Source organism: Lactuca sativa, chromosome 4 (genome assembly GCF_002870075.4).
Source record: "Lactuca sativa cultivar Salinas chromosome 4, Lsat_Salinas_v11, whole genome shotgun sequence".
Classification (NCBI taxonomy): domain Eukaryota; kingdom Viridiplantae; phylum Streptophyta; class Magnoliopsida; order Asterales; family Asteraceae; genus Lactuca; species Lactuca sativa.
The window spans coordinates 232,932,591-232,946,016 of record NC_056626.2 but is presented as its reverse complement, the minus strand read 5'-3'; the positions used below and the strand labels follow the sequence as shown (position 1 = coordinate 232,946,016).

The following is a 13,426-nucleotide window of genomic DNA, read 5'->3' as shown; positions in this document are numbered from 1 at the left end:
ACTTTAAATAATTTAAAATACAAAGAGAATAACTACAAAAAGTTTAGAAGAACATTTCCTCTTTGTTCACGTCTCCCACTTTAATCCCCTAATATTTCATCTTCCCTGAAAAAATTAACTCCTTCATATTCCCTTTGATTTCACATGCTCAGCTAAACAATGATCAAGTTACACAATTTCTTCATACTTCTAATCACTATTCTACCCTCCATTAAATCACAGAATCCCACTAACTGTGATCGCTCATGCCCCAACAGTGACCTCAATCTCCTCCCCTACCCATTCGGCTTCTCCTCCGGCTGCCATATCCAACTCAACTGCACCTCCGGGAGCGTCTTTATCGGCGAATTCCCTGTCCAACAAATCAACCCCGATGGTATACTCGTCAGCCTTCCCGCCATCTGCGGCCGCACCTTCAACTCCCTCAGCCACCTCTACGGTGAACACTACGCTCCGACATCAGCCAACGCCATCCTCATGGAAAACTGCACGCAGCAGATGAAAAACTGCATGATTCCAATGACAACCTTACAAACCCACCTCGAAACTGTCAACTGCAGCGGTGGTGTTGGAGGTTATGGTAACATCAGTTGTTACTCCGGTGATGTTTCTAAGATGTTTCTTGATTATGAAAACATGACTGGAATGGGTTGCCGGTATCTGTTTTCTGCCGTTGCAACGGAGATGATTGGGGCTAGCACGGCGGTTCTGTCGTTGAACATGCAAGTGGTAAATTTAGGGTGGTGGGTTAAGGGGACATGCGACTGTTCTAGTGATGCGGATTGTACGGAAGTAGTGTCTCCGATTGATGGAAGCGATGGGCATCGGTGTGCTTGTAGGGCTGGGTTCGATGGTGATGGGTTTAAAGCCAGCTCCGGTTGCCGGAAACTGAAAGGTATGTCAAATTATTATTATTATTATTATTATTATTATTATTATTATTATTATTATTAGATATATGCATATACTATCATTTACCATGCATTTGGTTTTGGTTTGTTACGACAAAATTATATTTTTTAAAATTTCGGCATCAAACGGTATATATGAGTCTCACCAACTCACACTCATGTAAATATGTATTAAATTTTTTTTAGGACGCCAAATATAATTTACTCTTAAATACTTATAATTTCACATATAACTTGAAAGACAACACTACAGGTTAGAATTTAGAAACCCTGTGGTATAAATTAAGTATAGCAAAATTATTGTTCATGTGATACCTTATTCAATGAAAAATTATATCCCTTCGTTTTAACTTCGATTCAGATCAATTAATTTGGTCTTTAATACCAACAACATATTTTCTGGAATATTAAATGCTTGTCTACAACATCTTCTATCTTGTAACCGTTTGGGATTTTAGATATAAGGTCTTTAATACTCTAATTATATTAAAATGATGATCACAATATCTACTTTATAATTAATATTTCATATGTAAAAGAGAAATATAAGTATTTGGTCAGGAATAATTATAATAGTTGTCGTATCGGAGACTCTTTATGAACAAGCAAATATTGTATTATTGTGTACCTTTAACGTGAAATAAGTTATCTACCAAGTTTAAAAACAATTAATAATAATTATATCTAGCATGGTGTGTTTAAAAATAATCTTTTGACAAAAAGGCAAGAGCATCTTTAGGGCTGTATCAAAGTCAAAAGATGCATGCTTCTTTAAACAAATGCGAAGTTGATTCTTACTATTGAACATTTGTTGTTGAAACATGATCAAGTTGGTTAGATAATGATTATGACTATTAGTTTAATTAGTTAATAAATTATCATTTTTTCTTATATAACTTCTTGTAATAAATTAAAATGTTACAATTTACTTCTTAATGTTTTTTATACATATAATAACGTTTGATTCCAATATATAAACAAGTTATCAACCCTTTTAAGCCATAAAGTTATATATATATATATATATATATATATATATATATATATATATATATATATATATATATATATATATATATATATATATATATATATATATATATATATATATATTTCAATAAACTAAAAAACTATAACAGATTACGTTAAAAGTAGGCCTTCTCATATTCGTTAGGTTTTTATATGTTTATAAAGTACTAGCAAATGTTTATGTTTTTTAAGACCCAAATTTAATACTATGTAAGATTTGTAATTGCTTATTCATGTATTAGCCTTTTCTCCCTTTCATTACAGTTATAAAATAGTTATTAATAATTTCTGACTTTAATCAAAATAAGAAGCTATTATAAAATAAAGATTACCAAAAACTTTTTTTTTCATACATATTTTTTTCATAAACAACAATTTATAATTTAAAATATTGTATTTTAATTATAGTTCGCATACGAAGAAAAACTATTATATACATATCACTTTATCCCAATCTAGAATTGTCATGTAAAACTAAACATAATTCCCTTGATTCTACAAATATGCATGATATACGATTGCTATATAAATAAATATGTTTCAACTGAGTTTGACATGTTTGATTTTTTGTTATTTTATAATATCTCTATTCAACGCCGTCTCAAAATTATTGTTTATTAAAATAAAATAAGAAATAATGGGGCATCATCCATGACTAGACCCCAAGTCTCGATCATTTCGGTAATTCAGGTCAAATTGATGATTAATCATGATTCAAAGTATTTTATTTTTAATTCAGCATATAAATTCTCGAAGAAGATATTACAATGTCTATTGGGTACTAAAAAGTCAATAAAATAATACGTATCAACATGTTTTATATACTAGAAGACGCGATTTTTACCTAATCCCATGCGACACCTCTATTTAACAAATGCAACATGGCTTCTATTTTTTTTTTAGGATATGTGACAAATATGTGTTATTTACTTTAGTATTTATTGTGTATATTTTCTTGACAACGACTTATCTTAATTGAGGGATCAACCAACGGCACATGCCTTTAAGTGCTTGCTTGGCTAGAAGGAGAAAATCATCAGGCTACAACCCTACATCAATTATACGTTATATATAGACAAAACTGCACAAATGGTCCCTGTGGTATGTTGAAAATTGCTACTTTTGTCCAAAAAAGTTTGGACTAGCACCAGAGGTCCAAAGTTTTCATTTTATTGCAAGCTTGGTCCACTTTACTCTAAACTTTTTTAAAATGACGATTTTACCCTTGTTTTTTTTTTGCTTTTTTAATTTTTTTTATTTATTTAAATACTTTTATCATTAAAAGAAAAATAAAAAAGAAAATACTTCTTTTCTCTCTCCCTCTCTTCAGCCACCACTACACCTATTTCTCTCTCTCTCTCTCTCTCTCTCTCTCTCTCTCTCTCTCTCACCTATTTTACCTGATTTTAGTTAACATAGAGAAAACACCACCACCACCATTACTAGCTGATGACACCCACTGCCACCTACCATTCTCGTCGGAGAACACGACCGACCACCATGTCATTCTCGCCGGAAACTCCGCCGGCCATCTCTTCAGCCACAAAGAAACAGATCGGGGTTACATCGTCGTCCTTGTTCTTTGTACCAACAACAACTAACACCTCTAGGGCTCCAGTTCCCCACCGCTACCGTCCTCCTTCTTTTCCGACTAGATTAGGGTTTCGCCGCCGTCTAGCTTAGTGAAAACCCTAGCCAGATCTATCTCTCTAACCTTCTTCGTGAAAACCCTACACATATCTACGACCCTCAAGTTACAGCGTCGCCAGAATGCTTCAGATCTACACCGAAATGGCACCATTGTCTGCTATGAACCATCACCTCCGACGAAAGGGCTCAGACCGGCTATTTTTTCCGAAAAATCAAGGGCGTGGACCATCTATTGTTGCCATTCAAGGGCTCAAACATGTTCGTCACCAGGGGCAATTTCTTCAAATCGAAAACTTCCATGGCAAGAGGAGGTAGATCTAGAGAGGAGCAGAAATCTTTATGTCGACTTACAGATCTGGAAGCCATCTTCGCCACTGTAAATGGTTTCAGAACTCACTGACAGATTGCTAAGGAACTCTCATGAAAAGGTGACGTGAAGATGGTGAAGATCGCCTATACTCCGAAGAATGGTTTGCTAAGGAAGATAGGGGCGGTGATCTAGGGTTTATTGAGGAAGATGACCGCCTCTCTAAATGCGTTTTCCAGACCTTGGTGGTCGTGGCGTTCTGAATATCAAGCGATGGCGGCGATTTCCGATGATAGCAACGATTTCCGTCGGTGGCACTGGTGGTTTCCAGTGTGTGTGTGTGTGTGTGAGAGAGAGAGAGAGAGAGAAAAGAAGTATTTTCTTTTTTATTTTTCTTTTAATGATAAAAGTATTTAAATAAATAAAAAATATTAAAAAACAAAAAACAAGGGTAAAATCGTCATTATAAAAAAGTTTAGAGTAAAGTGGACCAAACTTGCAATAAAATGAAAACTTTGGACCTCTGGTGCTAGTCCAAACTTTTTTGGACCAAAGTATCAATTTTCGACATACCACAAGGACCATTTGTGCATTTTTGTCTTATATATATTTGGATAGATTCAGGCATTTGTTTCATTTACCTTTGTGTTGAAATTGGGATAAAATACAGGAAAAATATAATGTGTTATTATTATTTTAGTGATTAATAAATAATAATTTAATCATATTGTATATTGTGTAGTAGGATTAAATTTCAAACAATATAAAAACCAACGATTTCATATTTACCTGGTTTTGTCATCCAAAGATAATACAAAAAGGTAGAAGGAAATGTTAATCATTCAATCAACCTAGGCTAACTTTTTTAGAACACTAATTTTTGATGGGGTCCACTTCACTTACCCACTAACTACTACTTATACTTCAAGTCATTATTTTTCAAAATTTTCATTTCACACCTTTTTATCGTTGAATTTTAATTTAACATCCTTTCTTAAATATTTAAAGTTTTTAACCATTTTTTTTTATAAAAATCAAGTTTTAATCATTTACTTATAGAAAATATCATAAAATTTACAATTTCAAAAAAATCTATAAAATTTATTATTTTTATAATTGTTATAAATTTATAATTTTTTGAATTGTTGTAAAAATTATATAAAAAATGGTTAACAATAATTGTTAGCGGTTCAAATAAAATAATGGAGTAATTTTTTGGCCTATGGAATCTTGTATAACTTAGGAGGGGTAAATGAATTATTTTGGAGGGTAAATAAAGTAATTTGGTGGGATCAAAAATAATGTTGGAAAATAAGGAGAAATGAGTGAAGTATATTTTTAACTTTACGGGATATGAAAGGCGTAAGGGCGACTCCAACGGACCACTATTATTGTGGGATAGAGCCCCAATATTGTCAAATATAGTCATGCTTCATTGCACCGTAGTGGTTGTGTACAGTGATAAAGTGATAATAATATTAAAATATGTTTTAAATGTAAAATGTTAGTGTTGGTTGGTGTTGAAAAAAGTTTTGGTGTAAAATTTACATAAAAATAGTGTAGATTATAATGTTAAGGTTAGAGTTGCTCTAAGTAACTAGGACCGATTTTTATTCAAACAATAAAAGTTCTAGAAAATTAAAAATAAGCAAAAAGTTTATTTGGATTTTTAATACGACCAACCAAATCCATCTTCTCATTTTAATGCCTACTAATATTCATTTCTTGGTTTTTTAGCGTTGAAAACTAGTGTTGCGATTTGCAAAAATACCGAAGGTCAAAATCATAATGAGGATAATCATGTGGAAATCTTTACTTTTGAATTAAATAACAAAACCTTAGTTCATCCACCCAACAAACCCAAACGGTAGCAATCACAAAAGAGAGGACTTGAACATTACGCCAAATACTAATCCAACACTATAAATAACCATAACTTCACACCCCACCATAGTATTATCCGTGGTCTCTATACTACTTTTGAAAACATGACATAAATAGAATCAATTTCAAGAATCCTCGCATCCTAGTTGACCTTAAAAGGTAAAAGAATCTATAATGTAAGTTGTCCTAGTATATTAACTTTAATGGGCCCGAAATGTTCCATTTAGTAGGGTCACCGCCAATATCCAAGGTATAGAAGTCGATAAAAATGTCACTGCAAAAATTACAAAAGTGACTTGATTCATTAATTTCCAAGAGGTTATTAGGTTCAAAGGAAGGGAGAGAGCATGTATTAACTCCAACATAGCCATGAGTTGGGTCCCTCTTTATTTGGTGGTCGACGCCTCCTTTAAGACTAAACACCTTTCATGAAAGATTTGCTAACTTAAATATAGCTATCTAGTTCTAAAGTGTGTGACCAATTAGTCAAATATGACTTGAGCATTTAGCATTTGATACAACATTAAGATAGAGCATTCTGATGGATAATTTTGATGGAGCATTGTGGTGGATCATTTTGAGGAAGTATTATGATGGAGCACTTCGAGGCATCAAGTTGCGCTCTAGGCATCAAGAATTAGTCATCAGGATGTGTCCCAACCTCATGAAGATGCATTGCCCTTTATCAAGGTACACCATCCTTTATTAGGATGTGCCCCGTTACTAGAAGATGCCCTATCTTGGAGCTAGATGTTCCCTCTTGAAATATGATGTGCCCCTTATGGGCATGATGTACCCCTTATGGGCATGTTGTGTGCCCTTAGCAAGCAAAGGTGCCTTTAGTGAGAATGTGCTCTCCGAAGTCAAATATTATAAAATCACTTGCATGACATCCTATGATTACTTGACATCCAATTGACATCCAATTGGACCTATGAATTAATGGGGGTGGCTCATTAGGAATTTATGTTTTGTTTCTGGTCTATAAATAGGGGCTGCTAGATAAGTATTTTGATTATCTTGAAGCTTGAAATTATACTTGTTACTCTGTTTGAAAGCTTGTGAATAAGAAAACTCCCTCATACCATGTGGATGTAGGTCATATTAACCAAAGGACCATAAATATTGTGTCTTTGTGTGTGTATTGTGTGCTTTCTTGTTTATTCTATAACATTAGAGTTGTTATTTGTTGTGTTGATAGAAGATGCATCTCATAAGTTCTATTTGGGGAAGTTTAATAGTTCGGATGATTTCAATTTGTGGAAGGTGAAGATGAGGTTTCTTATGGTTCAACATGGGTCTGTGACTGCATTGGAAGGAGAATCAAAAATACCAGAAGACATGACTGACACGGTAAAGGTGAACATTATTACAAAAGCACATCACGCTATTTTGTTGAACTTGGTTGATGAAGTACTGCCATAAGTTGTAGATCAAACGCCCGCCTCTGGGATTTATGAGAAACTCTATGAAAAGTATTAGAAAAATAACCTCACGAATCGCCTATATCAAAAGCAATGTCTACACATTCTTAAGATGACTGAAAAAACCCAAGTGATAAATCATCTGAATAACTTCAATCCTAGCATCCTTGATTTATAAATAGTTGATATGACGATTGAAGATGAAGATCAAGCTCTTATAACCTTATTTTCACAACTGAACTCTTATGAGACTTTTTGTTGATACCATGTTGTATTGTAGGATAAAGGTTAGTGTGAATGATCTAAAAGATTCATTGTTGTCTAAAGAAATAAAATGAAAGGTTGATGTGGGTGAAGATATTTCTTGTTTCGGTTTATTCTCAGACAAAGGAAGAACAACTAAGAGAGGTGAAGATAACAAGGGAAAGTCTTATTAAAAATCTAAGGGTTCCATGAAGGTTAAATGTTATAAATCTAAAGAGAAAGGGTACTTCAGAAGAGATTTCCCAAATCTAAAGAATGGTAATTGTTAGGGTGAATCAAGTAATAATAACATTGTTGTTTTGATTCAAGAGAGTACTGATTCAAGACACATAATTATATGGTTAAAAATCTAGATTAGTTGTATGTTTCAGATATTCGAAAGAACCTGTTCTCTTGGCACTTTAGCTAAGAATGAGCTGACGTTTTCTGTTGAAGTAGTTTGGGTTAAGGCCTCTAAAGGTGCTTGTATGGATATGAAAGGAAAGCTACAACATGAAATTTATTTCTTAGAAGCAAAACAGTTAGAGGAATAATGGTTGTATTTCAATCATTGGAGAAACCAAATGATAAGACAAATGTTATGTCATCGAAAATTTGGGCATATGAGTGATAAGGGCATGCTAATTTTAAGTAAACAAGGGTTATTCGGTAGTAGGGTTACTAGAAAATTTAGACTCTATAAACCTTGCATCAAAGGGAAGCAACATAAAGTGAAGTTCAATATTGGTCAGCACACAAGCAATGAGATCCTTGAGTATGTTCACTAAGATTTATGAGGTCCACTTATTGTGAAATCCAAAGGTGTTTATCAATACTTTTTAATTTTCAATGATGACTTCTTAATTAAGGCCTGGGTGTATTTTCTGAAGAAAAAAGATGAAGTGTGAAAATTTCAAGTAGTAGAAAACGATGGTTGAAAAAATAGACAAGAAAACTAGTAAAAATACTTAAAACGTATAATAGGTAGGAGTTCTACAATACTTTGTTTGACAACTTCTGCAAAATTAAAGGTATAGTGAGGCATAACATTGTACGACATATACCAGATCAAAACGAATTGGCAGAACGAATGAACTAAACATTGATGTAGTGTGCTTAGTGCATGTGATTACTTGCCTATTTATCGAAGCAGTTTTGGACGTAAGCAGTCTATATCGATTGCTATGTGGTGAATAGATATCCATCAATTGTAATTGACTTAAGAACTCCTTAAGAGGTGTGCTTTAGGAAACCTTCTGATTATTCTTGTTTATAAGTATTTTGGATACGCTAATTACACTTATATTTAGATGCTTGTTTTTACTTTTAGCATATATATATATATCTATATATATATATATATATATATATATATATATATATATATATATATATATATATATATATATATATATATATATATATATATATATATATACTTTCACATATCTTTTATTCAAAGTGGGATGTAATTTTTAATTTAGTTTATGTAACTTTAAATATTTTCATATAATCTTTATATGTTTAGTTTAATGAAAAAAATTTAGTATTATTAATATTAGATTTATATTTATTTGTAATTTTAGTTTAAATATTAAAAAATAATACGTAGTAAATATTATTTTTACTAAAATTAGTAAAATTTAGTGAATGGTTGAAATGTGAATATTTAGCTGATTTTTTTTATAAAAGTTGACGAGGGAAGTATTGTGGCGTGAAAGGTTGAAATGGTGAAAGACACACATGCCTTATAACCAAAGGATGTGTTTGACAACAAATTTACGAGAGCTTTTAGTTTTTTTTTTTTTTTTAAAAATCAAACTAAAGTAAAAGTTTCGTTCATGGTACCTACTTTTATAAAAAAATTCTTATAATACAAAAGTTATTGATGGTATGTTCTGAAAAATTAGTTGGTAGCAAGATGTTGAAAGTTGAAAGCTTAAAACTTGTAGCTAGTAGTTTGTAGTTGTAGTTTTTGTTTGTATAGACGTGATTGATAAACTAGCTGAAAACTTTTAAAAATGAAAAGTTATATAAAAACTTAAAAGATATAAATGTTAAAAGCTTCAAAAAGTAAAATAGTTTTTAACTTTAGATATTATTTTTTAAAATAAAAGTCATAGGGTCATAATATTGAACATAACTTTTTTTTTTTTTTAATTTTAATTCAAGTTTTTGCTTAAAAATTTAAACCTCTTAAAAGCTTTAAAAAACTTGATGCCAAACGCATTAGCTTTTAAGGGTTTTTAGCTTTTCGAAATCGATGCCAAACACATTAGCTTCTGAGGGTTTTTAGTTTTCAAATTTTTTAACTTTAATTTCTATGTAATTTTATAATTTGAAAAGTTTCCGAATAGTTTGCCAAATCTGCACAAATTAAAGCTACAATATTTAGCTACAAACTAATTTTGCCACGTCTCACTTCATGATAGTCAAGGAAATTACTAATTGTTCATCAAACACCAAATGTTCACATCCATACAATAATTGTTTCTAAGGGTATAACTTGCTGCGATCGACCCTTGCTATAATCATATAATGGGGATTGATTCGAAGAATACTAGAAATCGAGTCGATTAGGGTCATAACATATAAACTTAAATTTGTAGGCTAATCATGTGATTATTAATTTAAAGAGTAAATTACATGAATCCCTATGATTTGGGGTAATTTACGCGTTTGGTCTCTAACTAATTTTTTTAACTCGGAAAGTTCCTACTATTTGTTTTTGTTACGCGTTTGGTCCCTACTATTTGTTTTCGTTACACGTTTGGTCCCTATCTTACCTAAAAAGACTATTATTTAAATAAGGAAAAATGGTGGGATAGGTAAGGTAAAGTGAGGGGAATGGAGTTCGGGGTGTGTTTATTTAAATAAATTAAAAAATCAATGGGAAAATAGTCTTTTTAGGTAAGACAGGGACCAAACGTGTAACAAAAACAAACTGTAGGGACATTCCGAGTTAAAAAATAAGTTAAGGACCAAACGTGCAAATTACCCTAAACCATAGGGACTATTCGTGTAATTTACTCTAATTTGAATAATATCTAATAATTTATAATTCATTTTAACAGACACTTCTCATTGCAACCCTTCGAAATATTTCGCGGGTAACTGTGGAGGGACAGGTAGAGTTGGTGTTCTTGTTGGAGGTATTTAACTTTCTGTTTCTTGTATTTCTAAATTTATTATCATTTAAAATTTACCCAATTAATTTCAATTATTATTTTCCCAGCTGCTCTTGTGGGAGCTTCATTGATTATATGCATCGGATTAATTATTTGCTTTATTCGCCGGCGCACAATTTCAAGATCCCGAAGTAGAATAAACAGACAGTTTTATGAAGCTAAAGGCATCACCATTCCCATTTACACTTACAAAGAGATCGAAAAGGCCACAAACAACTTCTCAGATAAACAACGACTAGGAACCGGAGCTTATGGCACTGTATACTCCGGCAAACTCAACAATGGAGAATGGGTAGCAATAAAACGGATTAAACACCGATCTGACTGCGACAACATCGATCAAGTCATGAACGAGATCAAACTTTTGTCATCCGTAAGCCACCCAAATCTTGTTCGGTTGTTAGGTTGTTCCATTGACAAAGATGAACAGATACTTGTTTACGAGTTCATGCCAAATGGAACTCTATCACAACACTTACAGAAAGAGCGAGGTAATGGGCTTCCATGGGTTGTTCGCCTTACAATCGTAACAGAAACAGCTCAAGCGATTGCATATCTGCACTCGGTAATCAATCCACCGATATATCATAGAGATGTAAAGTCTAGCAACATATTACTAGATTACAGTTTCAAGACAAAAGTAGCGGATTTTGGTCTTTCTAGATTAGGAATAGTGGAATCATCACATATTTCAACGGCTCCACAAGGAACACCTGGATACTTGGACCCTGAATATCACCAGAACTTCCATTTATCTGATAAAAGTGATGTTTATAGCTTTGGGGTTGTGTTGATTGAGATTATAACAGCTTTTAAAGCGTTGGATTTTTCAAGAAGACATAATGAGGTCAATCTGGCGTCACTAGCTATTGATCGGATAAAAAAAGGTTGTCTTGATGAGATAATCGATCCTTCTCTTGACCATAACAAAGATACGTGGACGTGTTCATCAATTCATAAGGTTGCTGAGGTGGCATTTCGGTGTCTTGCATTTCATAGTGAGATGAGACCTTCAATGACTGAGGTGGCGGCTGAGTTGGAGAAAATTAGGCCACCGAAAGAAGAGAATGTTGTAGTATCAAGGGAGGGATCAAATCCTTCATCAGTATCTATTGTCGATGAGAAGGAGATGAATATGGAGGTGAAGAATATTGAATCTGATAAGAAAGGTTTGCTTGATAGCATGGATTTGACAAATGCTAAAAGTTGTTCACAAAATTCTGCGGAGGATCAATGGCTAAGTGGGTCGAGCTCACCTTCATCTAATGGTTTACTTGGTTTAAGTTCAAGGATGTAAAACGGTAGTCATGCTTCTGGTCAACATGTGCATTGTTTAAGGTATGAATGTACAGTTGAAATGTTTTGTGACTTGAAATTGTAAATTTTTGAACTTAAAGATAAGTTTAAATTTTGTACTTTATGTTGCTAAAAGTACAAACTGTGTTAAACTAAAACGGATTCAAAATATTGTATATGTCCGGTTATATAAAAGGGATTTTATATAACACATACAAAATACTTTATTATAGATGGAAAATGACATTGTAGCCATACAATGTTTTTGAAATTGGTCTAATCGATACCTAATTTTTTTTTTATTTGGCTTAAGGTTGGAAGTGACATGTCTTTTTTTAGTCATCGTGACCTATTTTACTTGGTTTAAAGAGCCATATCATCAACATCAGCACTGATGTGGACAAAACAACATCATTTTTAACCTTCACATGTGTACCCCCACAAGTTTGACCGTTCATTCCTGGCCTCCCTATATAAACTACCATACGTGCCCTAAAATGGCCATTCCAAAAACTTTGTTACCCTAGTTTCCCTAAAAATTTCCTTACCCTAATCTTGTGAAAATGTTGTGTAACATCCATAAAATTCATAAATATTTAAAACTTTTTCAAGCATCCAAAAACCATTACTTATTATAAAATGTTTTCAAAATAGTTTCATATCAGAGAATCCCAGAAATCAAAATCATAAAATGTGAGGAGGTGCACAATCAAGCCTTCGCCTTCCTGCGATCATCCGAAGTACCTGAAAGAAATCCAAAACTGTAAGCCTGAAGCTTAATGAGTTCCCCCAAAATACAAACGTCATACAAACAGAACAATAACATAAAAAACAACATGTATATAGAATCTTCGGTATGACTGGACTGCCCTCGTCGGGCCTTCAGTCTATCTGGTCCACTCTCAGAACCTTCAGCATGTCTAGTCCGCCCTCCCGGGCCTTCAGCATGTCTGGACCGTTCTTCAGGCCGAAACTGGTACGACTCGATGGGCCTTCAGTTTATCCGGACCGCCCTTGGTTTGTTGGCCTAGAGCACGAAGCGGGACTGCCTAAACCCACATGCAATCACACAATCAACACATAAATATCATAAGCTAGCTAGCATGCACAAAATAGTCATATCGATCTACAGATCACTAATCATAGCATCATCCTATATACCAGGATACCGATCTAACAGATCGCTAAACATAGCATCATTTTAACACCGTAAATTTTCAAACAAAATTTTTCATTTTTAAAACACATAAAAACTCATAATATATTTCTCAAAAACATAATGGTTTCAAGTGTCAACACAAATCCACATAATAATGTCACTATCCCAGAATCATCCACATAGTCTCGTATCGGTGTGTACAATCAAGTCGGTGCCTTCCCGTGATCTTGAGAAGTACTTGAAACACATAACACATAACACGGTAAGCATGAAGCTTAGTGAGTTCTTTAAAATACCACACACATCTCATTAGCCTCTCATGGCTATGCTCAATT

The 13,426-nt window shown here is 33.1% G+C and overlaps 1 protein-coding gene across 1 annotated transcript; it reads left to right on the top strand.

Annotated features, from left to right (window-relative positions):
• The first annotated feature begins 1 nt into the window (after nucleotide 1).
• Nucleotides 2–12,051, top strand: LOC111920655 (wall-associated receptor kinase-like 14). Its single transcript, XM_023916225.3, has 3 exons — nucleotides 2–895; nucleotides 10,523–10,600; nucleotides 10,684–12,051. The coding sequence occupies exons 1-3, from the start codon at nucleotides 160–162 to the stop codon at nucleotides 11,931–11,933; spliced, it is 2,064 nt and encodes a 687-aa protein (XP_023771993.1). The 5' UTR covers nucleotides 2–159; the 3' UTR covers nucleotides 11,934–12,051.
• Nucleotides 12,052–13,426: the final 1,375 nt, after the last annotated feature.